The sequence below is a fragment of the Molothrus ater genome, chromosome 7 (genome assembly GCF_012460135.2).
Source record: "Molothrus ater isolate BHLD 08-10-18 breed brown headed cowbird chromosome 7, BPBGC_Mater_1.1, whole genome shotgun sequence".
Taxonomy (NCBI): Eukaryota; Metazoa; Chordata; class Aves; order Passeriformes; family Icteridae; genus Molothrus; species Molothrus ater.
In genome coordinates this window covers 12,117,475-12,143,387 of record NC_050484.2, presented here as the reverse complement: position 1 = coordinate 12,143,387, position 25,913 = coordinate 12,117,475, and the positions used below count along the sequence as shown (strand labels likewise).

Sequence of the window (25,913 nt, the reverse complement as noted above, 5' to 3'; positions counted from 1 at the left end):
TTACTGTAGCCGTAAGTTCCATCTTTGTGTTGCTTGCCTTTGATTCCCACTCGGACCTTGCCACTTTCTGGCACTAATTTGTCAGGCTGAACAAAGGAGGGATTTGTACCTCCTGTAAGGTCTCAATTAGGAAAGGCTTCTGCTGTATTATGTGCCATTGGGACAGGACACAAAGACGGTAATTACAGGAATTTGCACTAAATGGCTGAAGAATTCACAGCAAAACTTTTCTTCCTCCCCCCTCCTCATCTTTCCCCAAGCTTTACCCCTCCCAGCAGCCCAGGGGAAAACCGCTCTCAATGCCGGCAAGCCGTAATTACCAACAGCAGGCCCCTCAGGTTAAACAGCAGCCCATGCTGAACGGCACAACTGCCTGCAGGGAGCAGGAACAGCGAGACACGCTCAGCTTGCCCTGTGCCTCCTCTGCACAAACTTTTCTGAGCCAAACAAGCTTCCCCAGTTTCTCCCAGTTATAACTAAAATTATTTCTTTCTCTGCACCATGGTAACAGCTCCAAGCTCCAGACGGCCCTAAGGAATGGCAAAGGAATCGCTCCTGCAGAAAGTGCAGTGAATCCCCATCCTCGGGAACACAGAATTCCAGTGACCAGCTTCCCACAGACCCACAACAACTCAAGAAGAGCTTCTCTGCACAAGAACATTTGTTCAGTTTGGTAGACTAAAAGGAGACCACAAGAGTATTGGGTCTCAGGTGCATCAGGAAACAACACCATGCAACCCTGGTCTGAGCACCTCATCTTTGTGGGGAATACACGAATGAGTGGATATTAATCGCCCCATGTTTGGGAGAGGGAATCCACCCTTTCCCAGAGAAACATCTGCTCCCATACTACATAAAGCAAGACTAAAACCTGTTTCACACTGGAGACACGCATTTTGTTGCCATCCCAGCGCCTGATCCTATTTTTGAGCAGGTAATTGAAAATATTCACTTGTAACTCTCCTGAACCTCAGTCAGAAGATGAAGCAACCAAATCATTAACTGCAATGATGCCAACCTCCATGATGCTCCAGCTGCCAGGTGGATGCCATGCACTGTGGAGGGATGAGCAGGAACATGACCTGCAGGTGGCTACCAGAGAAGGACAAACCCAACTGCACCCACAGACAATTTTGAGGGCAGTCCAGTACTTCTAGGGCCCAGGTCTCCCCTGAAAGGGATTCAGGGCAGCCAGCAGGTCCTGGGCCCAAACAGATACTCCCTAGAGTCATCGTGTTCCAGAGCAACATAAGAGCCACACCCCAAAGAAGCATGGAGAGGAGGCAGGGCCATCACAGCTCCCATAATACAAGAGAAAAAGTCTCCAAAAGAGCTGCTTCTGCTTGAGCTGACAATTTCTAAGTGAGTGTAACAAAAGCAAGTCAGAGACCATAGTTTAGGCATAAGGTGCCCAGATTTGCTCCAAACAGGTGCCCTTACTAAAGTAAAATGACAATGTACTGCATTCAGACATGTTCTCTCTATTGTCATTTCCTTCCCAAACTGGATAAAAACCATGATCTTCCCTATAGGACTAGAGTCAGACAACAAATTCAGACCCCTTTGATTCTGCACCACCTTTACAATGTCCTGAATCAAGAAAACAGCTCAGCCACCCTGCAAGGCAGCCCTGGCCATATAATGGTGTATGTGCAAGATCTAATGTTTCAGCACTGATGATCAAAAGCAGATGAACCTCTGAATATCCCATAGGCTTTCCTCCACAGCTGACAGAGAGAAAGGCTAACTACAGCCACAGTGAGAGGCAGGGAACAGCTGAGCTGCTAAAACACACACGTGCTCTTTCCAGTGATTTTCTTTTCCTGTAGAGGGGATGTATGTGCAGATGCTACAACCTGGCTGCTCACCTGCACACTTGAAGCTCTGAACTGTGAGCCCTCTCTCCAGAGACAGTGTGGTCAGGATGCTCAGGAAGCTGGTGGTCACAGACTGCCTCTTGCTCTTTCTGAGGTCATTCCCAAAGGGCCGATCTCCAGGCTTGCTCCTGAGCGTGACCTGTGGGTTCTGAGTCAAACTTCGGGTAGCATTGGCTGCTGCTTTCAGCGCCTCCATCCACTCCTGGGCCCGCTGCCGCGTCTCTGCGCGCAGGCGCAGCACATCCTGGGGAAAAATGACCTGAAAGCAAGAGTCACAGCCATCCTGAGTATCTGTCTGCACTGACAGGCAAACATCCACATTGTAGCTCAGCAGGGGATCTTCATCAAGCCTACCAGGCTGGAATGCCATGAGATAAGACCTGTTCAAGACAAAAGTAAATGCCTTCCAGTTATTCTGGACAGTTAGTCTGTAAAGAGTCCCTGATTTCAGAATATTTTGGTACTCTTTAGTGTTTTCAGTCAAATTCATGGATAGGAAGAGTTCCATAGGCTTCTCTAACACTCCATTAGTTTGAGAAAGCTCACTGTTATTTTCAGGCTTTGGCACATTCTCCAGTTTCTCCTGCTGTCTTGTAAAAGCAGGCCCAGAAGCATGCACCGCTTCCCAAAGTTTCTGTCCCCAGTCCAAAGTCTCCCAGGAGGACTCTGCCTTCAGCTGTAGCTGTGAGCTGTCTGACAGGACAGTGTCCACCACCTTGGTTTCCATGCCACCAGTAACAGCCACTCTTTGAAAACGCATGAGTGGATACACGGTGGGAAGAGTCTGGTTGCCGCTGCTGTCCAAGCAATACAGGTACAGTTTGTACTGAGAGAGTTCAGCGTAACAGGTTTGCCAGTAGCTGTCATTGTCTCTTCTGACTTCCAAGTATCCCTTCTTCAGAAGATTTGAGAACACTGTCTTGTGTTCTGGAGGAAAAAAAATTAGAATATTACAATTATTTTTTTTAATTGTCTCAAAGTACTACATCATTCTGGCTTCTACATCTCTCCTACCCATACATGGCATATCTGAAGATTGGATCACAGAGAGAATCTTCATGTAATAGGTTATAATTATTAAACACAAGTACTAACTCTACTTTTGAGCCACCAAGAATACAGCACTTTTTTACCCAGAGGTATCAAAACACCTTACAAAAAGGAACAAAGAAACAGAGCAACAGAAAAACAGAGCAATTTTCCTGAGAAAGTAATTATCCAGGACGACAATGGCAGAGCAACAAAATACTGCAGGTCTCCCAGAACTTAGTCTAGAAGGGGACAATACTATCAAGTAATCTATTGCCAGCTAAAATAAGATTTTGACAGTGAAAAACACATTCAAATTAAAAACCCCTTACCCTCTCTTTCCTGCTCCTTCCCAGGCTCAACTTCATGTTTTCACACACACCACCTCTGCCTCCCTCATCTTAAGCAGCTCAGAGGCAAAAGGCATAGTGGCATCTGGTCAGCTCCTCTCTGCTGCTCCTTCCTTCTCACACCTTGCCCCTGCTCCAGCATGGTCCTCTCCAGGGGCTTCAGTCCTTCAGGTTAAATGTCCCCCTGCATGAGCTCTCTGTGGCTACAGTTCCTTCAGGAAATCTCCACATTCTCCAGCATGGGGTCCCTACATTGGCCTGCAGGGAGATCCTGCTCCACCACGTTCTCCCCAGGGGCTGGAGCACATTCTCATCCTCTGACCCTCAGCTGCTCTTGACACAGCTGCCAGTGCTGTCCCTTCCTGGGATGTGTTCAGCCAAAGAGGCCCCACCTGTGGGCTCAGCTGTGTCCTGAGGAGGGGCTGCTGGAACAGCCCTGCTGCCAGCCCTACTTACAGCACCTGGCACCTGCCCTAACCCAGTGAATGCAGACCTGTGCCCAACACAGCAGTTTCCTACCACAGTCCAGCATGACCTGGGACCAGAACATTCTGTGCAGCTCTGTTTACTCCAGAGTTTTGCTGATTTATGAGACTCAGGTTCAGGAGTAGCAGATATGACCAAAAATGAAAAGTAAGAGGCTGCCCAGAAGGATTCAAACACACACATCTGAGCATCTCAGCACTTCAGGTGCTTTGGAGCAGATCACAAACCCCAGCCCAAGGCAAAGTGAAGGGGAATCTTCTTCATCCACAGAACACCAGCCATGCACAAATCACTCCAAGCACTAAAGTGATGCAAATTTAAAATCAATTATCTAAAGCATTTCTGAGCTTTAAAAAAAGGTTTCCATACAAAATTTGTTCCAATCTGATTTGCACCACTTCAGCCACCACAGGCAAGATCCATATTTTCACCTTGGGCTAGGCATGTGACTCTAGGCAATTTTTGTTGGTCCCGGTATAAATTCAGAGGCATTCACTGCTACACTGTAATACCAACTGTAACACTTGGCACCCCAAAACAACGCAGGCCTGAGGAATAAACTCCCATTTGAGTTCTACTTCACCCTTCCATTAAGGGTACCTGTGCTGAGTCTTGACTGACTAACAGAATTAGCAGACACAAGTTAAGGTTTCTGCCTCTAATTGTGCTATTCCTGGCACAGGAGCAAGGTAGCGACCTGGAAACAGCTCCTCATCCACTGCCCAGCAAATTAGGTCACAACAAAATCAGCATCAATTGACTTTAACACAGCACTACAGACCACAGCAATACAAGAGCTGGTCTACTCAATATTTCCACCCTGGGGTTGACAGCCTTTACAGTCTTTGAAACAGGGATAGCTGGAGGCATAAAACATTTTCAGCATCTCAGCTTAACCAGTTACACTTATGTTAACAGGCCACACTCTTAACAAGCTTTAGACATCATCTCTGAGTATACTGAAGATGCCTGCAACACAGAGCTAAGAGAACAGAAACATCTGGACTGGATGAAGCTTAGAAACAAAACCAGGCCTGTATAGAAACTACATCCCCATCTGTACTGGGCATCCCAGCTAATATGGACAAGATTGCTGGCCAGACTGCTCGATAAGGGGTGAGTCTGTCTGTCTGTCCTCCTAGAGCACAAGGAGAGTCAGGGACTCATGAGTATTTGAGGAACTTACTGTCCAGGGGCTTCTGATACCAACTGGGGCAACCTTGGGCTGTACCCTTCATTCTAAGAAGATGCTCCTCCCTTTGGCTGCAAGCTAATTCTCAGTTTCTTCTATGGGCAAGAGAAAGACTCAGAATAGCAGCAGTGTAAAAGCTTTTGCTAGCACTTCAGCAAAGACCAGCTTTTAAGGATTTATAAGGATTAAGCAGACAAGCTCCAGTTAAACTTAATGAACATACATGAAAATGAATTGTTTGATATACTTAATGTTGGTATGGAAATCTCATGGGGGTTAAAAATAGGAGAAGGATGCTACCTTGCAGCCACCCTAACAAAAAAGAGGCACTTGGGTTTCACCTTGACAGCCCAGCCTCAGCTTCCCCATTTACCCACATACTCAGAACAGAGCCTGCATTTAGCTCCATGCTCAAAGGACTTCATCTAGAGAGATTTCCTGCAGATATGACAAAAACCATAACAACTATTTCAAAAACTGCTATTTTGGCACTAGGTCTAAAAAGGTCAGTATAACTATACCTTGCATATCAATAAACTACTCGAGGGTATTTCAGCTAAATATGAAAACTGAAAGCCTAATCTATAACCCAAAAGGGTAGAGAAAAAGCACACTTTGATAGCCCAAATGGATAGATGTGCACACACATGGACACACTGAAAGAGAACCAATTTTGTTCATCGTACATCTCTGGCCCTGACATTCATTAGTATTTCTGCACTAACTCAAAAGCCATTAATTTCTCTGAAACCCACACTAATCCCTTTGTAGTGCAGATAATGGACAGCCATTCTAGAGTCATCTTCCCTTTCTATTAATCCAATCAGGGAGGCAGCGCTTCTGCAGCTCCAACTGCAATCTCTCACTTCCATCAAGTACAGATGACTGTTCAAGCTTCTCCCATAATAAGACAACTCATAACCTTCCCCCAGCCACCCCTCCTTCATCCACACACAGGTTTGCTTATCTTTTGTTGAGTTAGAGAAAGGCTATCTCTCCCTGTCTTTCACAGAGGCACCCCCCTCTCCCTCCTTCACCCCACTCCTTCCCTTCAAGCTCTGTGAAATCGGCTCCAATGGCTCTGCTCAAACTGGACAGAACCAGCAGCCACCTTGATTAACATTCAAATGCCTCGTATTGTTGAGGTCAGGGCAATAGATGCTGGCAGAGACAGGTTGAATTCATATGCTGAACATACACACACATCTCACAGCTCTGCTCCTTTATCTCTTCCACATGCACTGTGCCAGATAATACCTTTTTACTCAGAGAGCAAATGGTACCATCTCTCTATCCACCTTCCAAACAGAAACTGCATCTCTTTTCCTCCTTATGGAGACAGGCAGAGTAAATTGAAGAGTAAAAAAAAGGAAATAATCACAGTAAATGGCTCACATCTAAGCCATTTGGAGTTATAATTTCAAGGAAAGAGGTGGAAGAAGGCAGAGAAAAACAAAGAGAGTCTCAGCAGCTGGGACAGAGTAATATCTTCCTCAGCATCTCTCCTCTCCATTGGGAAATGCCCCCTTGTCCCAGATAGGAACCGTGCACATTGCACTGAAACCAGGCCAGCCTAGCGCCCACCTACCACTGGCCACACTTGGGCTAGCTGGCGCAACCAGCACCCCGGATAGAGAGACCAAATGTTGTATCAGCATGTCCAGAAGATGCACACTCCAGAACAACTAACTGTACTTGCATCTCAGTTGGCATGGCTGGAAAGCTTACTCCGTTTTTCCACCACTGAAGCATTTCTGACAACAGTCATTCCAAGCAACTTGGAAAAGAGCAGGAGCAGAGATGCCCAGTTCGTGAGGAGCTTGAGGGGGCACTCCTCTCTGAATTCTCTAATGCTTAGTAAGTGATGAGTGTAAGTGACAGAGTTTTTGCCAGTAGTTTTCCTCTCGGATTTTTAAAAACTGAACATTTTTACAAAACATGGTTGGGACCTAAAATGCTCTCAAACTGGGTTGGGCTAGTCACCTTCTTGGTGGGATTTGCTTGATCAGGGACAAACTGTGCCTCAGATCCACAATGTTCACTATCTTCCTACTTAAAAATAGAGTCTTTTCCTCCCACCTGTTTTCCCACCTGGGTCTGCAGATATATATCCTTCAGTTTGTCAGTGTGCAGGTGCTCAACACAGTGACAGCTCTAGAGTTCTCCAAGCTCACAGGCACAGCAGGCAAACAAAACAGCTACCTGGAAAAAGTACTGTAGCACCCACACTGTCAGGAGTGGCAGTGTTTGAATAACACCCACATGGCCATCAAGCCATGCTGTGTTTAAAACACTGTGTTTTAAAAATCCAAGCCTTGCTTCACTGTATATTACAGAAGCAGTATTCTCTCTTTGTCTGCCAGGCCACACGCCCAGAAATACAAGAGCCTGCCTTGAATTTACTCACAACTTCTGTCTTTGCTAGCTCTCCTTCCTGCTTGTACCCCATAGGTTTATTTCTAGCACTTGAGTTCTTTCACCAGCAGGCCAAAGATATTGCCCCAAAAGGCACAGCTTCTTTTCAGGTCCTTTTCTTTCTCTTCTCAGCACATGGAAAGGATTCAGTGTCATTTCATTTGTATTATGGTTTAGTGGTAGAATCAGCAGTGCTGGGTTAACAGCTGGAGGAGATAATCTTAAAGGTTTTTCCTAACCTAAATGATTCTATGATTCTATAAAAGAGCAAGAAGTAGGAAGAGAGAAGCCCACAGTAATGGGTACACTATGACAGTAAGGAAAAAAGAAACAGTGAAGAGTTCATATATGCAGTAACTGGGACAGCTTTGGAGGACTGGGAGACCTCTGCAGGCTCCAGAGGGAAGTCCTTTACAGCAGTGAGGACTGACAGAGTTGCTGAAGGTCCTCTCAGTATCTCACAGCATTCATTTAATTTGGATTAAAACTCTGAAAAGGGATGTCTTCTAAGGATGCAACCACTATGACCCCTTCAACAACTGCAGCAGGTTTTATCCAATCTCTAAATACATTCTTCAGTCTTTTCTGGAGAATAATTAGTAGCCACAGACACATGTCTGTAAAACCTACTTTCTTGCTTTTGCACTTCTCTTTTCAGGTCAGCTCACAGTAGCAGCAACTCTTGGTGAGGCTCTCTTGTAAACACAGAGGGAAGAAATAGCACAGCTACCTTGTAAAACCTGCACAGCTGCTGAACAGAACAGGTAAAGGAAACAGGTTTAAAAAGGATATTTTCAGAGCACAGAAGCTCTCCTTCCTCAAAAAAGGTACCCCTGGCCTTCCAACATTCCATAGAGAAAGCTCTGGGAGGGCACACAGCGAGCACTGACTACCTCGAGAAGTGGGTCCATGGGAATTTCATATCACAGAATCACAGATTAAGCTTAAAACACTCTCAGGGACATGTACAGACCTTCAATGGCTCCATTTTAATGGAGTTTCTGTGAGCATATGAAGTTGTTACACATCAGACCCAGGAGATGCCCAGGATACAGCTGACAAAAACAAAGAGCTCTGTCTCCAGACTTGAGAGTGCATTTCTATTCTGCATCCTTTCCACAGAAAGATACAGAACAGGAACTCCACTCTACAAGAAGCAATGTATCTCCCTAGACAAAAGTAACAGCAGGTGCACTTGCCGTTGTCAACCAAGAACACCCTTCTTTGGGCTACAGCAAATATGTCACACTATAACACAATAACCTATGTGGTTTTACCTATATATACACTTCATATATACACTTAAACATACTTACCTGTTATATATACTTATACACACACTTCTCCCCACACACAAACATTTAGGCACCTGCTCTCCATGTTCTAGTATAGCTGACTTACCTGGAAAACCCAACAGAAAAAGTTTGTTTTAACCCTAAACAGGCCACCTATTCCTAACTGGAGTCAAGCCACCATGTGCATACAAGCACCCTTTGACAATCCCTTGATTTTTAGTTAAGCCCTACCTTTATTTAGATTACAAAAATCTTTGTGGCACTAGTTGCTGTTCCTTTCTGTAAGTGCCTGGCCCATTGCTGGCGTCTACAAAATAAATCATGGAGATGGAGACACTGGGTCAGTGTTTCCAAAGCCCTGAGCACCTCTTCAGTGCAGTGCTTGGGAAAAGAAAAGGAAGAATACCACTTGCTGAAACACCGCTTCATATGGCTCACTGGAGATGCCTGCCTCAATCTGATAACAACGCCTCCTGTGCCCCACACTATGCTGGCAGGAACGCCTTAATATTGACAAATTGAGTGCTTTAGCTTCTGTTACTTGCTTATGGACTGAAAATTCAGCATTATTTAAAGAAAGAGAGCAGAGATCTTGGGCCTTACAGTAAAGCTCTGTACACCCTCTTTTTAATGGCTGCTCTTTCACTTTATGAAAAGTGCTTTTGTTTGGATTTGCCATTCTCCCAATAGCTTTAACATTCAAAGCTTTTTTTAAGTTTGGGAAATCATTCAAGGAAATGATCAGAAATACATAGCAAATAAATAATTTTGTCCTGAGTCAAACTGAACAGGACAGAAGCAAAAAGTAAAACAACTTTAGATATTTAAACTATAAAAAGAACAGAAATCAAGGTAAGTTTAAAAAATTATCCTTAGGCAAGCACACAGAGTTACATCAAAGACAAAAGAGCCATACTGATTTCTCTTAAGAGTTACCTCACAGCTGAATTTTGAGTAGGTTTTTTGTATTTTTTAACATTCAGCTCCTCTTTCAAGACAAATATTAAAATCAGATAGGAAACTCCTCATACAAACACAAACAAAGCACCAGCACAAACCTGTGTTTCCTTGGATATCCTCTCCGTTGGTTAGTGCCAGGTAGGAAAGCAGAGCACAGTTATTGTCCTGACCAGGTGCAGGTGGCTGCTGCAGAGAGGTGCCTGTGAAGACCACTCTCCAGTTCACATGGCTGATATCAGAGCGTGACCTGTTGTGACCTGGTTTGAACATGGAGGCTTCCTCATTCTGCACCAGGATGTCATTCACTGAGCGAGGCCTATCCCTCCGCCGCTGGCAGATCTTGAAGATATTAAAAGCTGTGGTGTCCCCTTCCCCTGCCCAAGCAAGGTTGTCAGCAGCTGTTCCCCTCTGCACCATGCACTGGTCTTTGGCAGAGAACACTGTCTGAGCTTTGGTTTCCAAGAGGCCATTTTTGCAGTGATCCCAGATGAGGCTGCTTTTGGCTAAGGAGGCAACGTTCCTCAGTTCCCTGCTCTCTGTTATCTGATCAAACACCTCATGCCCAACCAGTTCTGGGACCTCCTGTACACCATACACCTCAGAGGGCTGCACAATGTTTTCAAGCTTAGTATCAAAACTATTGAAAAAGTCTTCAGTCACTTCCAAGGCAGGGCTAATGTCATCCACTTCAAGAGCCTCCATATCCTGTGCTGCTGTGGGCTCAAGGCGGCGCGATGCGTTAAGAAGATACCACATCAATATGGACCTAAAAACCTGCTTCACATCTATCCTTGGCACACCATTAACTTGGACATGGTGGGCAAACACAGTCACCAACTCCAACCCATAGTGGTAGGAAGTAACCAACTCAGTTTATCTTCAGAGGGAAGATCTAACACCCACTGACCAAGTGGGCTATGGCTGTATGAGAACAGCTCATAGGGATGCAGAGTACCTGTAAAGAAATGCAAAACATCACATCAGGAAGAGTCTATTCCCAGGTAAATATGTTTGATCAAATATGTTTGATCACATCACCCCTTTTGCAGTCATAATCCCCTTCATTTAACTTTCTCCTTCAATTGGCACCAAAATTACTGCATATGAAGAAACTCTTTGTATTTCTGTTGCTCACTCTGTATGATCACTTTTTGAACTGGAAAGCTGCAGAGAGCAGGATGGGACACCAGATGATGGGAAACCAAAGCAATACCATTTGTTAACCAAGCTTTAGAAAGCTGCATTGAGAGGTAGCCACCTAAGGAATGCTTCATAGAGTTTCTCTTAGGCCTTGCCCTTTCACTCCCTTTCTTTTTTCTAAGAAAAAGTTGATAAACTACAGGGTCATAACATAGGCCAACCAGCCCCAAATAGTTTGCCTTTTTGTCCAAGATTGCTTGAACTCACAATTTTATGGAGACCAACATGAGTTTTACAGCAGCTACCTTGCCTACCCATCTGCATGAACAGAACTGTGACATTTGCCAAATAAATCAAGTCTACTGCTGTCTTGAAGCTCCATCCACAGTGCTGCAATGCTGAAGGGAAAAGCACAGTAGGTATGTTTAAATTGGGGTAACCTGGCAAATGTCTGTGAGTTCTTGGGACCTGGAGACTGGGCATTTGTGCTGGCAGGAGAACAGCCCTCAAGTCTCCTAAGACAAATCACAGTACCCAGAGCCTGTACATGCAGAACAGCTGAAAGTCAGAGTTTTGAACACATCAGCTCAAGTCCCAGAAGCAGCAAAGCTGCATTAGCTCAGAGCTCTACCTAGATTATTACACTCTTAACAAAACTAATTAGCTGGGCTGGGCCGATAATTAGCAGCTCATTAGCTTGTAAATGCTGCTGAAGTGCTACCAGGACCCATGAAGATTTATGCTTAGCAGGAAAAAACATCCACTAAACAGCATCAAAACCAGATAATACTTCTATTTAAGGTGGGGTTTTTTTGAATCCAGAACAGTCTTTTAGCCTAACTTCTGTTAAGAAAGCTGCTTAAACAGGCACCCTTTACTATAGCAAGCCAGAGAGAGGACGGCGGCCAGCAATCCCAAAAGGAGGGGGCACAGAATTCTGTAGCATAAACCAATCTCCTCCACAATCCCCCAGTGGCTTCCTCCCATCCCTGCTTCAGTTGTAGCCAGCCATGACACAGCTGTGCTCAAAAGCAGCAGCTCACCCTCCCTCCCAGTGAATCTGCAGTTCAGACTATGACGTCCACAAAGACACTTCAACTAAGTAATTTTCAAAGGCAATAACTAATCACATACACAACTCTGGAACATCAAGACTTCACACTGAGATCTTTCTCCCCTTAACTCTTTGCAAGGATTCACTTTGCTAGACTCATAGTGAATCAGGGTAGGAACAGCTTCAATTATGTGAACACAGAGTAAGACACCGAAGATAGAGACAAAACTACAACCAGAGGGCTGAACAAAACAGACCTGGAGTTATTTCAAATCAGAACAGTCTGGGAGCAGACTCTTTGCAAAGCTGTGTAACTGTGCCAGTTGACAGCAGTAGGAAATTAAGTCATCCTGGGCACATCTGCATTGTCAGCTTAATGCAGCACTGAGTTTACTCTTGAAGCTCAGTCCTGCCAGCAGTCCCAGAACAGTGTTCTGCTCCCTGGTACCACAGAGCTTGGGAGCTCAAGGAACAGCCTAAGGGACATAGGTGGTGCAACCTGTCCACTTACTCTACACCTCTCTGTAACATATTTTTACAGCAACAATGGTATTTTGAAGTTGCAAACTGCAAAAAGCATTCACTTGAACAAAACTAGCACCAACATAACCGCAGGCCTGCGGTGAAGGCTACAGCCTGGTCCATTCAAAGATGCTGCCTCATGGGGGATTGGCAGAGGATGCAGCCTTGCACTCACTCCCTCACGCAACTGGAGCGGCAATCACTCCACAAGGGCTTGTGACATGCCACTGCAGCATTCTAGTGACAGCAGAACAACGTTGGTTTGTTCTTTAAGTCCCTAGGAAAGGTGGAAAGCAAGGGATAAAAATTGACACTTACGTTTAACAAGTTCATTTTTAAATGCCGGAGGCTTCAAGCAGCTGAACGTTTCTCTGGATCCTGTGAGACTGGAGCTGCCAGCCAGCCAAGTGTGGTGATGCCAAGCTACAAACTGACCTCACAGCCAGGAGGATGCTGAATCACATGGTCATGAGAAGATGACAGGCCCCTCTATCACATAGTCCATAAACTGCAGCATTCATACCTTCCCAACTAGTCTGTTTGCCCTGCTCAATAAAGATGTGAAAGGTGACATCAGTGGTGGCAGGCTCATCCCCCCACTACACCACCAAAAGAGTTGTGCCAGTAATTCCCACTAGCACTGGGATCCTGCAATTACATATCCTCCATAAATGCAAAAAATTGGCACTTTCTGACAGCAGCACTCAACAAAAATTTAATTGAGATGCCTGCATGGATTTGGTGCCAAATAAAGGAAACTCTGACACTGCAGTAAACAGCTCATCACAATCTCCTCCAGGAGGGAAGCAGTGAAAATCACTTCCTTCATGGGAAGGGTAAAAAAAGGCAAACAATAGGATAAGTTAAACTCCTTTTAAGTTACTATAAAATGTATGGCTTTATGTACTGTTTCTTGAAACACCTTAAATTTTCCAAAGACATTCAGTCTCAGGCAGTGAATATGAGAGAAAGAACGAAGCATCAGCCCAAACTATTATAGATTGATGAAGCTATGGACAGCCATAAGCTTGGATTTGTGTTCATCCAGGCCCCTGGGAACTGGTCTTAGTGAAAAAAGGATTAAGGAACATGCTGCATTGTACTCAGCAAAAACTGCTGGACACAGGGATTGCAGCAGCTGAAAAACAGTTTTCTGTATATCTGCCCAGCATGAACATGCAGCAGTCACATAATTAATGTGCACTTACAACACGAGAAGTCTTTACTATCACAAGTTTATAGTGGCCCCATCACTCACATGGCTGAGGTAAACAGCAAGGATTACTGGTCATAGCACATGAGACACTGAAGTGCAATTTACTAAAGATTACCTCCCTTGGAGAAGCCGCATGGGCTTAACTTGAGTGACAGCACAGTCTGACACAGAGAAAAGTCATGAATGACAAATGCCAAGGAACATACACTGGAAGAGACCATTTCACTTCCTGATACATTTTCTGGATCCTCGTGGGTTATGGAAAATACCCAAGCATTGCATGGCAAAATTTAAAAAGCACAGAAAATGCTGTGAAGCAGAGGGGAAAAGCAGAAAGGAACAATAGGAGACTTCCCACAACTTGATAAGCAATCTTGTTGGTTTTGGTGCTTAGAGAACTTCCTACCTCTCTTCCAGATAACAGAGATGCTTAACACAACAAGTGATACACAACAGATAAATAGACTTCCCCTTTCCTCTGGTATTTGGAGAGAGAATCAGAAAGGAACTATCAATGATGTTCATAAGGAAATGCATAAACTACAGGAGCTCTCAGTAAAAGGTAGCCAAAGACAGGTAATATTAAAAGTCCCTCAAGTCTCATTGATTCTTAATGACTCTTGAGCTCAGATTCCTAGCAAAGATCAGGGTTTCTGAGAATTTTATCTCAAGAGCACAAGAGGAGTTCTACAAGCTACCAGTATGCAAAGAGAGCAGGAGTGCCTCAGGCACTGGGGAGCTTGCCCTATCCCCTTCCCAATACACTGGAACCTTCTGTCGGAACCAGCTCTGCTTTTCTCACACTGCATTACAACTGTGGGCTGAAACTCCAAGGCCAAGAAGGAAAACAGAGGTTCTTTCAGCTGAGTAACAATTGGGTAGCAGAGCAAATTCAAGCAGCCTAAGGAGCTTTACTTCTGTTATGCTGTAGGCCTGGACCACTACAGTCCAGTTCATGGGCTATGTGTTTTTCAGACAAATCTGGTCTGAACACATCTGAAGAAGAGGCTGATGCAGTGTCTCTGAATGCAATCCACTGGGGCTGGCACAGCTAAGTACCTACTGAGCTTTTCTACCTGTCAGTCTGAGCAACCTCACACTGTGACCTCAATGTCTTCCAGTGGTACTTCAAACAATCACAACCTACAAGTTTTGCTACTTCAAGGATTTCTGACCTGCTCTGTAGCTCACATCAGACAAGTATTGCCCTGAATCTAAACAGGGCACACTTAGGTCAATGATAGTCCTTGAAAACCAGGCTCTGCTGGGCAGAATCCCTGAAAGAAGCTATGAAGCTGATGACTTAGGAGCTACCTAATAGTTAAGAAGCTGAGCTCTATTTGTCAGGTGGGCAGACCTGAGTGGACAGAAGAGAGAACAAGGATGCACAGGTGACTGTCACACACACAGCTTTTAGCATTGCCTATGCAGTTCTGCCCATCACTGGCACAAAGTGCTTGCAAAGGAGCTGAAGAGTCCTGCAAGAGTCCTGGTTCAAGACACTGCCCCTCTGAGTGGTTATGAGCCCCAGGCAGTGCAGTGGCCAGCTCTCTGAGCAGCAATTGAAGGCTGCACTCCTGCTTGTCTGTCACACCCATCCTGGAGAGGCAACTGATAAGGAAGAATTTCACAAGGGACAACTATAGAGAGTGAGCATCAGCTGGGACACTGTCCCTGTGCAAACTATCACATTCCCTTGGATCCTAGCTGTATTTTGTTCCCGTGGCACAAGGCAAGCCTTTCCCAAGTGATTCCTAAGCCCCAGATGATGTACTGTCATGTACATCAAGTGAGACAGAGCAAGTGAGACAAGCTTGTTAGATTCAACATTTCAATGACTGGAGGAAATTTACAGTGCTTCACAAAGAACAGAAAACAAGAAACTTTTCATATACAGGGAACCACAATTTCAAAAGGTTGCCATATAACAGTCAATGGTTGGTTCAACATCACCTGGGCAATTGTCTTTAGATCACATTTTTAAAGCCTCTCTCTAGAGGCCTCTTTCCCCAAAGGACAAACTGAGAAATGCATTACTTGAATTTTTTAGAATATCCCAACTTTAAAATGTCTCACAGAAATATCTTTTGACTGATATTCCTGCACAAAGTAACTGACAATACTCAGGAAAAACTCACAAAAACTGCAGAAAGACACCCTGGTCAGGAATGCTTGGCTATAGGGTCAGCAGAGGGTACCTGAATGTAAACTTAACCATTTGCATGTTGCAAACCCACCTGTTTGCCAGTCTCATTATCCTTAAGGATGAAATTAACTGCCAACATTTATCAATGAAGAAGAGCTCCCAAATCCTGTCTGCTAGACCCACGGAGAGGCAAACAGCAGGAACAGCTGCAATTAACCTGGGGCCTAATTACAGTCAAGCTAAAAGAAGCTGTGATCTCTTCTCCTCTACAGAAAACAAAACAAACAAAAAAAACCTGTGAAAACTTGAACTGAAGAAAGAAGTGAGAAGAATGCCACGTTCTGTGAAGGGAAGCAGACCCTTAGCAAGGGCACATGAGTCTGGCTCTGTGCAGCACAGATTTTTCCCAGCTGCTGATCTCATCCTTTAACAAGGCAGCTCCCCAGGCATCCTCCCCGTGTGGAGAACCAACACACCACAGCTCCAGAACAGCTCACCCAGTGATGAGCACACAGCAATGCACAATAAACAGTGCTGACAGTATACACTATCTTAAATTTTAACTGTCATTGGGAAACACTGATCAAAACCCAAGAAATACTAAGCTGCAAAGAGCACAACAGCCTGCACCAGAACAAACTGGGACCAGAGGCTGAGGAGCACCCAGGAGTGGAGGAAGACAGACCACCAGAAGGATTTCTTTTCCTGAAACTGACTGCTGGACAGCTCTCCCAAGATCGTTATCACTCACTGTTTGCCTTGCAGCCATCTGACACACATCCCTCCTGGTTGGGGAGCACCACCAAGTAATGAAGGGCTGTGTCACTTCCTGGGGATGAATAACCATTAAAAACCTCAGCAGCTGGACTGGGATGAAGGATAAAGGACTTTAACAAGGGAGGGAACAAAAAGCCAAGCAGACTGGCCACAGGGGAGCAGCTGGTGGTGACATACAGCCCAGGCTGCAGCCAGCCAAACCCATCAGCACGTGGGCACTTTCTTAGGTCACATCAGACTGAAGCCCAGACCAACCCTCTGCCTGGTGGCTGCCTGACCTTGCAAAATCCACAGGGACAAAAAGAACACAGCAGTGCAGTGATTTGGCCCTAGATGTGGATCTGTGGTCCCAAACACACCTGTATTCTCAAATAACAACCCAAAGGACTGAATGATTTCTGTGCTCAAATTCCAGTTTTGTCTAAAGTGGTGTAACTTGGATTTTACATACTGTCCTGTCTACAAGAACACTGCCTGTTCTGCCAGGCACACAGACACCACAAAACACCCTGTCACCTCCTGAATTCAGCACAGAGTCCAGAAATTGTCAGGGAACAGGGCATCCAAGGGGGGTGATACAAGCTCCTCCAGTACAAGAGGAAACAGACAAGCAGGAAACAACAAATGTGACTCAGTCTAATATTTCTAATTGTATCTGCCTCTATGGAGCAGCTTGGCTCCTGATAGGATGTGGAGCAACTTTGTCAGGTGAAATAACACTTTTCTTTTAAAAAAAACCAAACATTTCTACTTAATGCAAACTGAAATTTTGCAGGTACCTCCTCACTCCACATTTTCTAGGACTAGGCAGAAGAGGAAAGATAGTCCTTGAATGCTTGACTTTTTTTTTTTTTTTAATTTCAGAAATTAAGACACTTTCAATTTGCCCTTGTTGAGCTGTGAACAGAAGTAAAAAACATAGCTGTGAATAACAGCTTGCATTGCCCCAGAGGCCCAAAAGAAGAGAAGAAACACACCATTTCCCACAAGGACACAAAAGACCATTTCTTCCCTGAGATCCCAGCACAGGTGTAAGGAAACACACTTGACATCCAAATCTGTACTGTACAGCTTTCTGAGTAGCCCCGATCTGCAGCTGGAGCTAACTCCTCTCTCCAGCTGCGGCACCCAAAGAATCAGCTGGGACAGGACAAGCCACTCTACAGAGAGACCTGGATTTCCTGTAACTGTTAGCAGTTGCATGCTGTCATTGAGGGAAATACAGCACTTAATCACAGCCGCTTTTCAGACCTCAATCTAAGCTCTTCTCTTGTTTTTCAAACAGCCAGGACCACAGTGCTTTGGACCTAAATCGGCAGGAGAAGGAGAAGAAGCACTGATCCAAATAATGCTGAAGTTCGGCAACCTACCACAGCAACCCAAATGCTCAGGTCCTGGCAGCCCTGTCACAGCAGCCAACCCTGAGGGATGGCTGTAACCACTGGCACCACTACAGAGCTGTGTGACTCCCCAGTATAAGTGCTTGCTCCAAGTTTCTCCTGAACTACATCTACATTACAGAAAATCTTGGCAGAAGCCCTGTAGAAACCTCAAGGCATCTGAAGATACTGAAACGCTAGCAATAACCTGCTTTGGTCTGATCAGGTCCTGCAGGAACAATGTATCTAGCTACTACAGACTGATAAGAACTTTCATTCCACTGTACAGTGCTCTGCTTCACATTAGATTTCTGATTTAAGTCCCAAAATGAATTAATTTTGAATGAATAAGACATAAAAGTGGCAAGGCGAAAATTACTCTTGCTTAAAGTGTATGGGCATTGGACCAACTAAGACTCAGATGCTTTCTTACTCCTACTGTGACTTTTTGTAGTCAGTAGGGTATGCAGTGCTGAAAGTGAGATTTGTCTGTACCACTTTGCAGGATGAGGATCATTTGTGCGTATTTGCAGAACAGATCAGGAGCAAGCCATGATGCCCTACACAAACGTACACCCGAGTTTCTTCCCTCACCTCACCCCAGGCTGCAGTGACCCCAGCATTCCTGCTGCTACTCCAGCTAGCACACATTCATTCCCACATAACACAGATTCCTATCAGGCCTATCTGATCCCACAAGGTGTAACTCCACTGGCTGTGTCTGGGTGCCTGCTCCTTAAAAGAAGCAATTTTACTGCAAGGTAAGACCACGGCATTATGTCACACTCTGGGCTATTAAACAGAGAGGGATGTCAGCACCCTGTGCCTACACATCCTGGAGTCTGACTCGAGGAGCACCCCAATTCCTGATGAGACCGTGAGCCGGGTGAGGAAAACGAAAGCAGGGGGCCTTTTTATGCACAGGGGAACACGTCCTTCCAGACGAGCACAGGACTACAGCCGTGTTTGTGCTAGAAATGCGAACGCGGCCGCGCCCGGGCCCTCGCACACAGCCCCGCACGCTCGGGCGGGCAGGCAGCGCGGCCAAGGCGGCGGGAAGCCCGGCCCGGCCGCCCGCCCGGAGGGGCCGGGGAGCCTCGCAGCCCCCTGGGGCCCCGCCCCGCCCGCGGCCCGAAGGGAGGGTTTATTTACCTGCGGCCGGGCCGCGCCGTGCCCGCGCTCCGGGAGGGGCCCGCGCTCCGGGAGGGGCCCGCGCTGGCCCTGCCCGGCCGCCCCTCCCGCCGCCGCGTCCTGCCGCAAAGCCGTCCCGGCCGCCGCGGGAAACGGCTCCGCGCACCAAGGTTCCTGCCGCCGCCAGCGCCGCGCCCGCGGAGCGCCGATCGCGGCCGCCCGCCCCGGCAACCCGCCAGTCTCACTTCCCCTTAAAACACAGCACTAGGAAAACCACAGATTTCCTGTATAAACACCCAGGGTAAAGCTCCACCTTTCCAAGTTTAAAGCAGCCGAGGTTCTCAGGGAGCTGCACTTGGCTTCAGGAGAGATGGGAAACGCAAAATCCTAACGGGATTTTAGCAGTCCCAAGGGCGGGCTCGCTCACCTAGGCGCGAAGGCTGCAGGAGCAGCGTGGTGCATGAATCCATATCGCCACAGGGCAGCAAAAGGATCTCCAGCAGAACCTGTTCCCAAGGAAAACAAAGACTTTCAAGACAATTACAAATGGCTTGTTTCAGGTAGCATGGCAACCCACCCGGCAGTACTGGTCTGTAAAAATAACCTCACGGCAAGAATTAGCCACGTCTGGATGAGGGATGCACCTGAATTTTGATGTCCTGTGTACACAGACCACCTCTCACCAGCACCATGCACAGATCTGGGCTCAGGAGTGGGTGGTGTCTCACTGGCTGGGCCACTGGGGACTCAGTGGTGCTGTGCTGAGCAGCAGAGACCAGGTTAGTGCTGAAGTGGTGCTGAACTGAATCCATCAAGCAGATTCACAATCCACAGCAAAAGGCAGGAGTTAGGTCAGCTTCCACCAGTAGTTTTTCATCTCCTCACACATAACCATTTAGTGTATACTGCAAAACCCAACTGGCACAATTAACTAAGTAGTATTTGAATGGGTTATCTCACTTCAGTGACAGCAAGGATAAATGAGAGCCTTTGACACATAAAATACCCGTTATCTGGCTGAAAATTATTTAATCTTGGCCTCCAAAAATAACATATTACTAGACCACCATGCATTCCAAGTCCTGCTCCCAAAGATGAATGGCTTCTTCACTGGGTAACAGTCAAGGATTTTTTTTTATTCCAATTCAGCTGTATCCACCTAGATCCGACAAAGGACAAGACAGTATCGTTACCTGCCATGTTATTTATCACTATCCAGCCTTTTGTCAAATGGTACTTAAACATTTATCTCTTGGGCTTCTCAGAAGGAAAGAGACTCTCTAGAACTCCTGTGTCTGACAGTATTCCAGAACTTTCCCTCTCTTCCAGTTACAAACTAAACATTTCCTTTCAGACCCAACCAGAGTGTGCACAGGGCATGCTGGTCCATTACCCAGGGGGGACACAGCTGTCAGGGGAAAAAAGCAGGCAATGTGCACTGTAAAAAACCTCTCTCTTCCTTGCTTCTGATTCCTCTAGTTGATTTCTCTAGTAGATATTTTTCTCCCTGCAGTCTGTGTGCCAATGGAGAGAGGAAAAAAAACCCAAATATCAACACTATCTTTCAAAGCTGCAGAAAAACACTCTCAGTTCTGAAGAAATGGGAACCTTTGAAAATTTTTTTTGTTGTTATTACTATATATATCTTTCAGAATACAAGCTTCAGATTCCGCAATTTTCATTTTTAAGCATATAATTGTCCCTCAACATGAAATCACAAGCTGTTTCCAGTAAGATATACTGGTTAAAGACATAGTGGTGGCTATCTATCAGAACCTTCCTCACAGCTTGACTTCCAGCTCTGTCTTCATTGCTCACCAACCATCAGCACATGGCCCAACACTGAACTGTGCATGGAGCCATATGGTGGTTACCTGTATGAGTAAAAAAATTGTACATTGTTTTTCCATATGACAAAGACATAGAGGAACTCATCTTCCTGCTACTTGGAATGTGTCAAATGTAATTTTTTCCTTACTTTCAACACTGTGTTGAAAGAGGGAAAAAAAATGTCTCCCCTTAGCAATACTGGAAACAGCTGCTCTCCTTGTGGGACAGTTTGCAGGACCAAGTTCGCTCCTTCAATCTGAACATCTTCCAGGAATACTCCAGAATCATCATACAAAGACCAGATCATTGCACCATGTATTCCTAAATTTGGCTCCTGCTCACAAGAATCCAAACCTCCTTCTCAAACTGGGAAAGTCTCAACAACCCTCTGGGCGCATGCTTTGCTGGCATAATGTGGAAGGAGCGATGCCCATTTATTGTGGCCATTGACCGACTTGACAGCTCATACCAGCTGAGCATTAAACCCACCAGTCTTCCACTGCCTCTGAAAAAGTGGCCTTTTTTCACACGTTTTAATTACTGACTCCCTACATAGAAGCTATTTCCTCACAGAAAGGCCATTAACTGGAGCGTTCAGCACAAGATGAAGCCTTTCTGATAATTGTTGCTTGAGTTCGTGTTTGTGAAAATAAATATCATCAGATGATTAAATTAAACACCACAGCCAGCCCGGCTATACACTATTTTCACTTATCATGCAGAGGGGGAGATCAAAGAGAAAGGCTCAGGTAGAATTATCCCAACTCTTCCAAGTTTGGCTGATAGCTACCCATTGAACACGCTAATTAGCTTCCTGCTTGGGGTGTGCAGCACAAAATTAACCCTCCCAAAATTGGGTGGAACAGCCATTTTCATGCTCTGTAATCAACTGCATGCAGAAGGATGAGTGTCTCATCTCCTCTGTATAGTGAAGCAGCTGCTCTGCCTGATTCTGATTTTGGGGGCTCTTGGGCCTCCATCCCCTTAGGAATTTTGTGTGGGCGCGAGGAGAGCTGTGCCTGGGGAACACGAGGAAAGGCTGGAAACACCCCAGTCCTGCGGGGTTTCTGCCTCCCAGCCCTTCGCTTCCCTCCTGGTGAGCAGCCATGCCCGTCTCTGCGCTCCTGCAGTGAGTAGCAGCACGGCTCTCACAAGCCCCTGGCACGGGGAGATTAAACAGGGGGATGGTTTCAGAGAGGGAGTTTGGCCCAGCACTTGCCTGGCTTTGCCTCCTTGGGCCCTGGAGGGCAGGAGAGAAGAGCAAGGCAGTGGGCAGCGTAGTCTGTTCCCACTGCGAGCCCGCTGTCCTCCCGTGAGCACACACACCCACACAACCAGAAAGCTCTGCTATTCTTCTGCTAATGGGATTGGCACCGCTTAAAGCAGTCTGCGAGGGTATTGTCTGCAACCACAGCAAAAGAAACATTATTCAAAGGCTATTCAGGCCCCAAAAGAAGCGGCAGAGCAGAGTAATTATCGAAGACTCTCCATTAACGAGGGCATCTTTGCTCTTTGTCTGTGTTGGTTTAATAAGGGCCACTAATGGGGCCGGGGGAGGGGTGCACTAATGCTTCTAAACAAACCTCCTTCCCTTCCCCACCCCCGCCCTGTGAGGAGAGCTGCCTTTATGGGCACTGACAGCCGGGCTGGGAGTTACCATATTGCAGAGTGACCTTCGGGAAAACTTAGTGTGAACCCGGCCGCGTTCAGCCCCATCCCTACCGAGCCGCTTGGAGCATCGTTTGGGTAGCTGTTCTCTTTTTAGCCTTTCCATATTTCCCGATGCTTGCCAGACCCTTTTGTACACCCCCTGCCCGACCTCTCTCATGTCATCTCGTGACCCTTCATGGCTGGACACGACGGCACTGAGTGGCAGTAATGAGGGACGACAGTGCAGATTAAGTTCCCGCAGCAAAACCTGGGGCTGCTGTCCATTATCCAGCAGCTGCGACTGGGAGATGCTGCTGGGAAGGCACGACTGGAGCAGCCTCCCCTTCCCACCCTGCCAGAGAAGGCAGGCTGGGATTTAGCATGGGCCCATGTCTCCTACCTTGTGGCTGTGAGCAGTTCTTTGGTGATGAAGAGATGGATGGAGGCAAAGGCAGGCGTGAACCTCTATCCCGACATTCTTCAGAGCCACTTTCAGGAGCATGCAGCTGAAATTCTTCAGAGGGCTCCTGAACTGCCCCCATCTTCAACCACCAGCTGTAAGGGGCCAGCCAGTTTTTGAGGCAATTTGCAATATTACAGGGTCAGATGCATGCTGGTCACTAAAACAGTGAAATGGGGCCAAGAGGTCTCAGGAGGTGTCTGCAAAAGACAGCACTGAAAGAGAGAACTGAAATGGTACACACAGATATGAGTATTGAACGATACAGCCTGTTCCAGGATGGTGTAGATACAAGGTTGAGAATTTCTAGAACCATTTTTAGCCAATGAGGAATCTCAAGAACAATAAAAGGAAATCGTTCCCCCAGCACTTGGAAAGGTCTTTTACTGAAGCCAAGCAATGGACACTGTGCTACTGTATCTCACCTTCAAGTAGATGGTTGTACTGCACAACCAGTCCATGGACTGCAGAGACAAAGCAGTGCCTTTGTGCCTGTACATGTGCAGGGCAGCAGTCTTGGGAACCTCACTGCTGAGCCTCTTTTGTTATGATAAATTATTTCATTCAGCTGAGGTATGGAATAACAAAATTCTCTGCACAGGCACCCACCCAGTCCTCTCCACTTAGGCAAATATCCTGGTGCTAAAGGTTTATCACAAACAGAGGAAGAAAGATATGTGGAGACAGACTCCTCACTTAAACCACCTGACTGGTTTGAAGAAACGGCCTCCACAAAGGAGTTTACCCTTGTTTCCTCAGGGCTTGGTAGTTTTGAAATTTTCATGATTTTTGCCTTTTCAACATTTCACCAGTAACTGCATCTCTTCTAACAAAAGAAACTTCTCCAAGGTGCTCCTCTGAACGCCATCTCTGTGGGATAAAAAACGTCTCAGAACAATCTTGCAAGTCAAAGAAAGAACAATCACCCTTTACACACAGAGAGCTAAGCCTCAGTGAAATTAAATAATACCTGAGGTCATTCTTGCCATGGCAGAGCTAGGAAGTCGATACAGTTCTTTCTCTAAAGTCCTACTGCAGCATATCAAGATCACTGGTATTCCTTCACTCTCTTGAATCACACTTCAGGATCATCCTCCTCATAGAGAAAATCCATCTTGTTTTCAGAATTTCCTTCTTTATGTTAATCAGTTTCTATTTTTTTTTTCCTTCTTAATAATGATTAAACATGCATAAAGTAATGATTAGTAGTAGCACAGCACCTGGCCTCTGGGCATGGGTTTTGCTTTATAAGTGTCTTTAAAAGTCCTCTTTCTTTGGCACTAGCAGATAATACTGCCAGCTTTGTTGCAAATGAAGACAATATTTGAATAAAAAGCAGTGACTCAGGAGGAGGAATTGAAATCTCATTGACATCCAAAGCAAGGGGAAATTGCCAGAAAGGTGGGGAAAAAAAGTAGATTTATGGCTTAGAAGATATGGATACCATAAAACAAGTAATTGCAGCATGCAAGGGAGAGATGGTCAAGCAGAGATCTGTCATGAGAAGGGGGAGTCTTGAGACCCCTCATGACAGAAAGCTCAGTGAGCAGCTTGTGCATAGCAGGCTGAAAGGAGGAGAGCTCACAATATCCTATCTCCCAGTGACAGAGATAGGATGGGCAATGAGAGACTGGTGGATCTATTTCTTGGAACTATTCTCCTCAAGGTCTAGTTCCTGCAGTGAGCAGGGAATGACTACATCAGATATCATCAACCCAGTTCTGTTTAGACTCGCTCATTAACACCTATAGTTTGGTATAGAGATATTTTCTCACCACCCTCCCCCTTTATTTATTTTTATTATTATTATGAGCTTTACTAGCACTTGAAGCTAACAGACAATGAGTGCAGGTGGATTCCTCCAGGTTGTTCTACTTCACTCTACTGCTGTTATCCTGTTACACTTTAAATAAACTATCTAACTGGGATCTGATCTGAATCCTACTAAAACAATGAAAAGGCCTTCATAGGCTGTGCACTTTTGGATTGTGCCTCAAACTGTATTTGATCTTATTTAAGGTAACTTGAGCCATTTATTCAATTGCACCTTCATCTTGAAACCCAGGGGAAACTGGACTGGAGTAAGGAGGAGTAAAGTATGCATTTCCAGAAAATCTTTTGTGTATGTTTGCAAGGAGAAGACATATTATATGGGACAGGAAGCAGCTATTAATCTCTGCAAGTGCCATCCTGGTTTTGTTCAATGCAACTTCCCTGCTTTGTCTTTGTATCCTTAGAGCTCTTCTTTCTCTACTAAATAGGTCTCGTTCTGCCAGTTTAGCAAAAACCTGTCCCTCTAATGCCCTCAACTGGTGCTTCCTGCACCTCCTTTACATTCCTGCAGGCCATTCTCCTAGTAACAGGAATGGCACAGAGAAGCACCCACTCAGCAGCCTTGTAGATCAGGGTCCATTAGAATAGGGGGGACACTAGTGACTGTGTGTCATTTTTGCCTGTCCATGCAGCTCCATTTAGAAAGGTTTACAGGCAGGAATGCCACATTAGGGTGATGACTTTCTTCCTTTATTCCTCTGATATGCCATGGGCTTCCTGTGTGAGTTTAAGCAAGCTGTCTTAGTCTCCACATCTCCATCTCTCTGTCCAGAAAGGGAAATGCTGCTGCAAGGGTATATTTGAGACACTTAAACTCTACACTGATAGGGACTGAGAAATCTAGTTTTCTTGAACTCCTGTCCTGACTAGGAGTGGCTTCTGCACCATGTTAACCTCCCCATCTTATAGAGGTGTAGGCAGCCTTAAGGGATGCAGCTGAATGTTCAGTACTCTCATTTCCTGACATGTCTTCTGCTCTTCTCTACCTGCCTATGAACTCTCCTGCCTACCTGTGCTCCAAGCCCAACTCTCTCCTTGTCTTGGCCTTTTGTGGCCTGTTTTGGTCCAGTCCATGGTTTCCTCAGCTTCCCCATCATAGGCACTGACTTTATTCTGGCGACAGGACATTGCTCACTCACCCTGTGAGGTCTTTACATGACAGGAGAGAGGA

At 45.8% G+C, this 25,913-nt stretch overlaps 1 protein-coding gene across 2 annotated transcripts in view; it reads right to left on the bottom strand.

The window, feature by feature from the left end:
* PLEKHM3 (pleckstrin homology domain containing M3) overlaps nt 1–20,049 on the bottom strand; it is an 80,329-nt gene extending 60,280 nt beyond the window's left edge. Inside the window, exons 1-4 of one of the 2 annotated variants that reach the window (XM_036386833.2) lie at nt 19,976–20,049; nt 19,397–19,475; nt 9,703–10,559; nt 1,869–2,804 (exon numbers count right to left, since the gene is read on the bottom strand). In XM_036386833.2, coding sequence (XP_036242726.1) covers nt 1,869–2,804; nt 9,703–10,360 — 1,594 coding nt within the window. In that variant the 5' untranslated portion in view covers nt 10,361–10,559; nt 19,397–19,475; nt 19,976–20,049. Of the gene's footprint in view, nt 1–1,868; nt 2,805–9,702; nt 10,560–18,990; nt 19,038–19,396; nt 19,476–19,975 lie in introns of those variants that run through there. The other variant, XM_036386832.2, reaches the window with a different exon arrangement.
* Nucleotides 20,050–25,913: the final 5,864 nt, after the last annotated feature.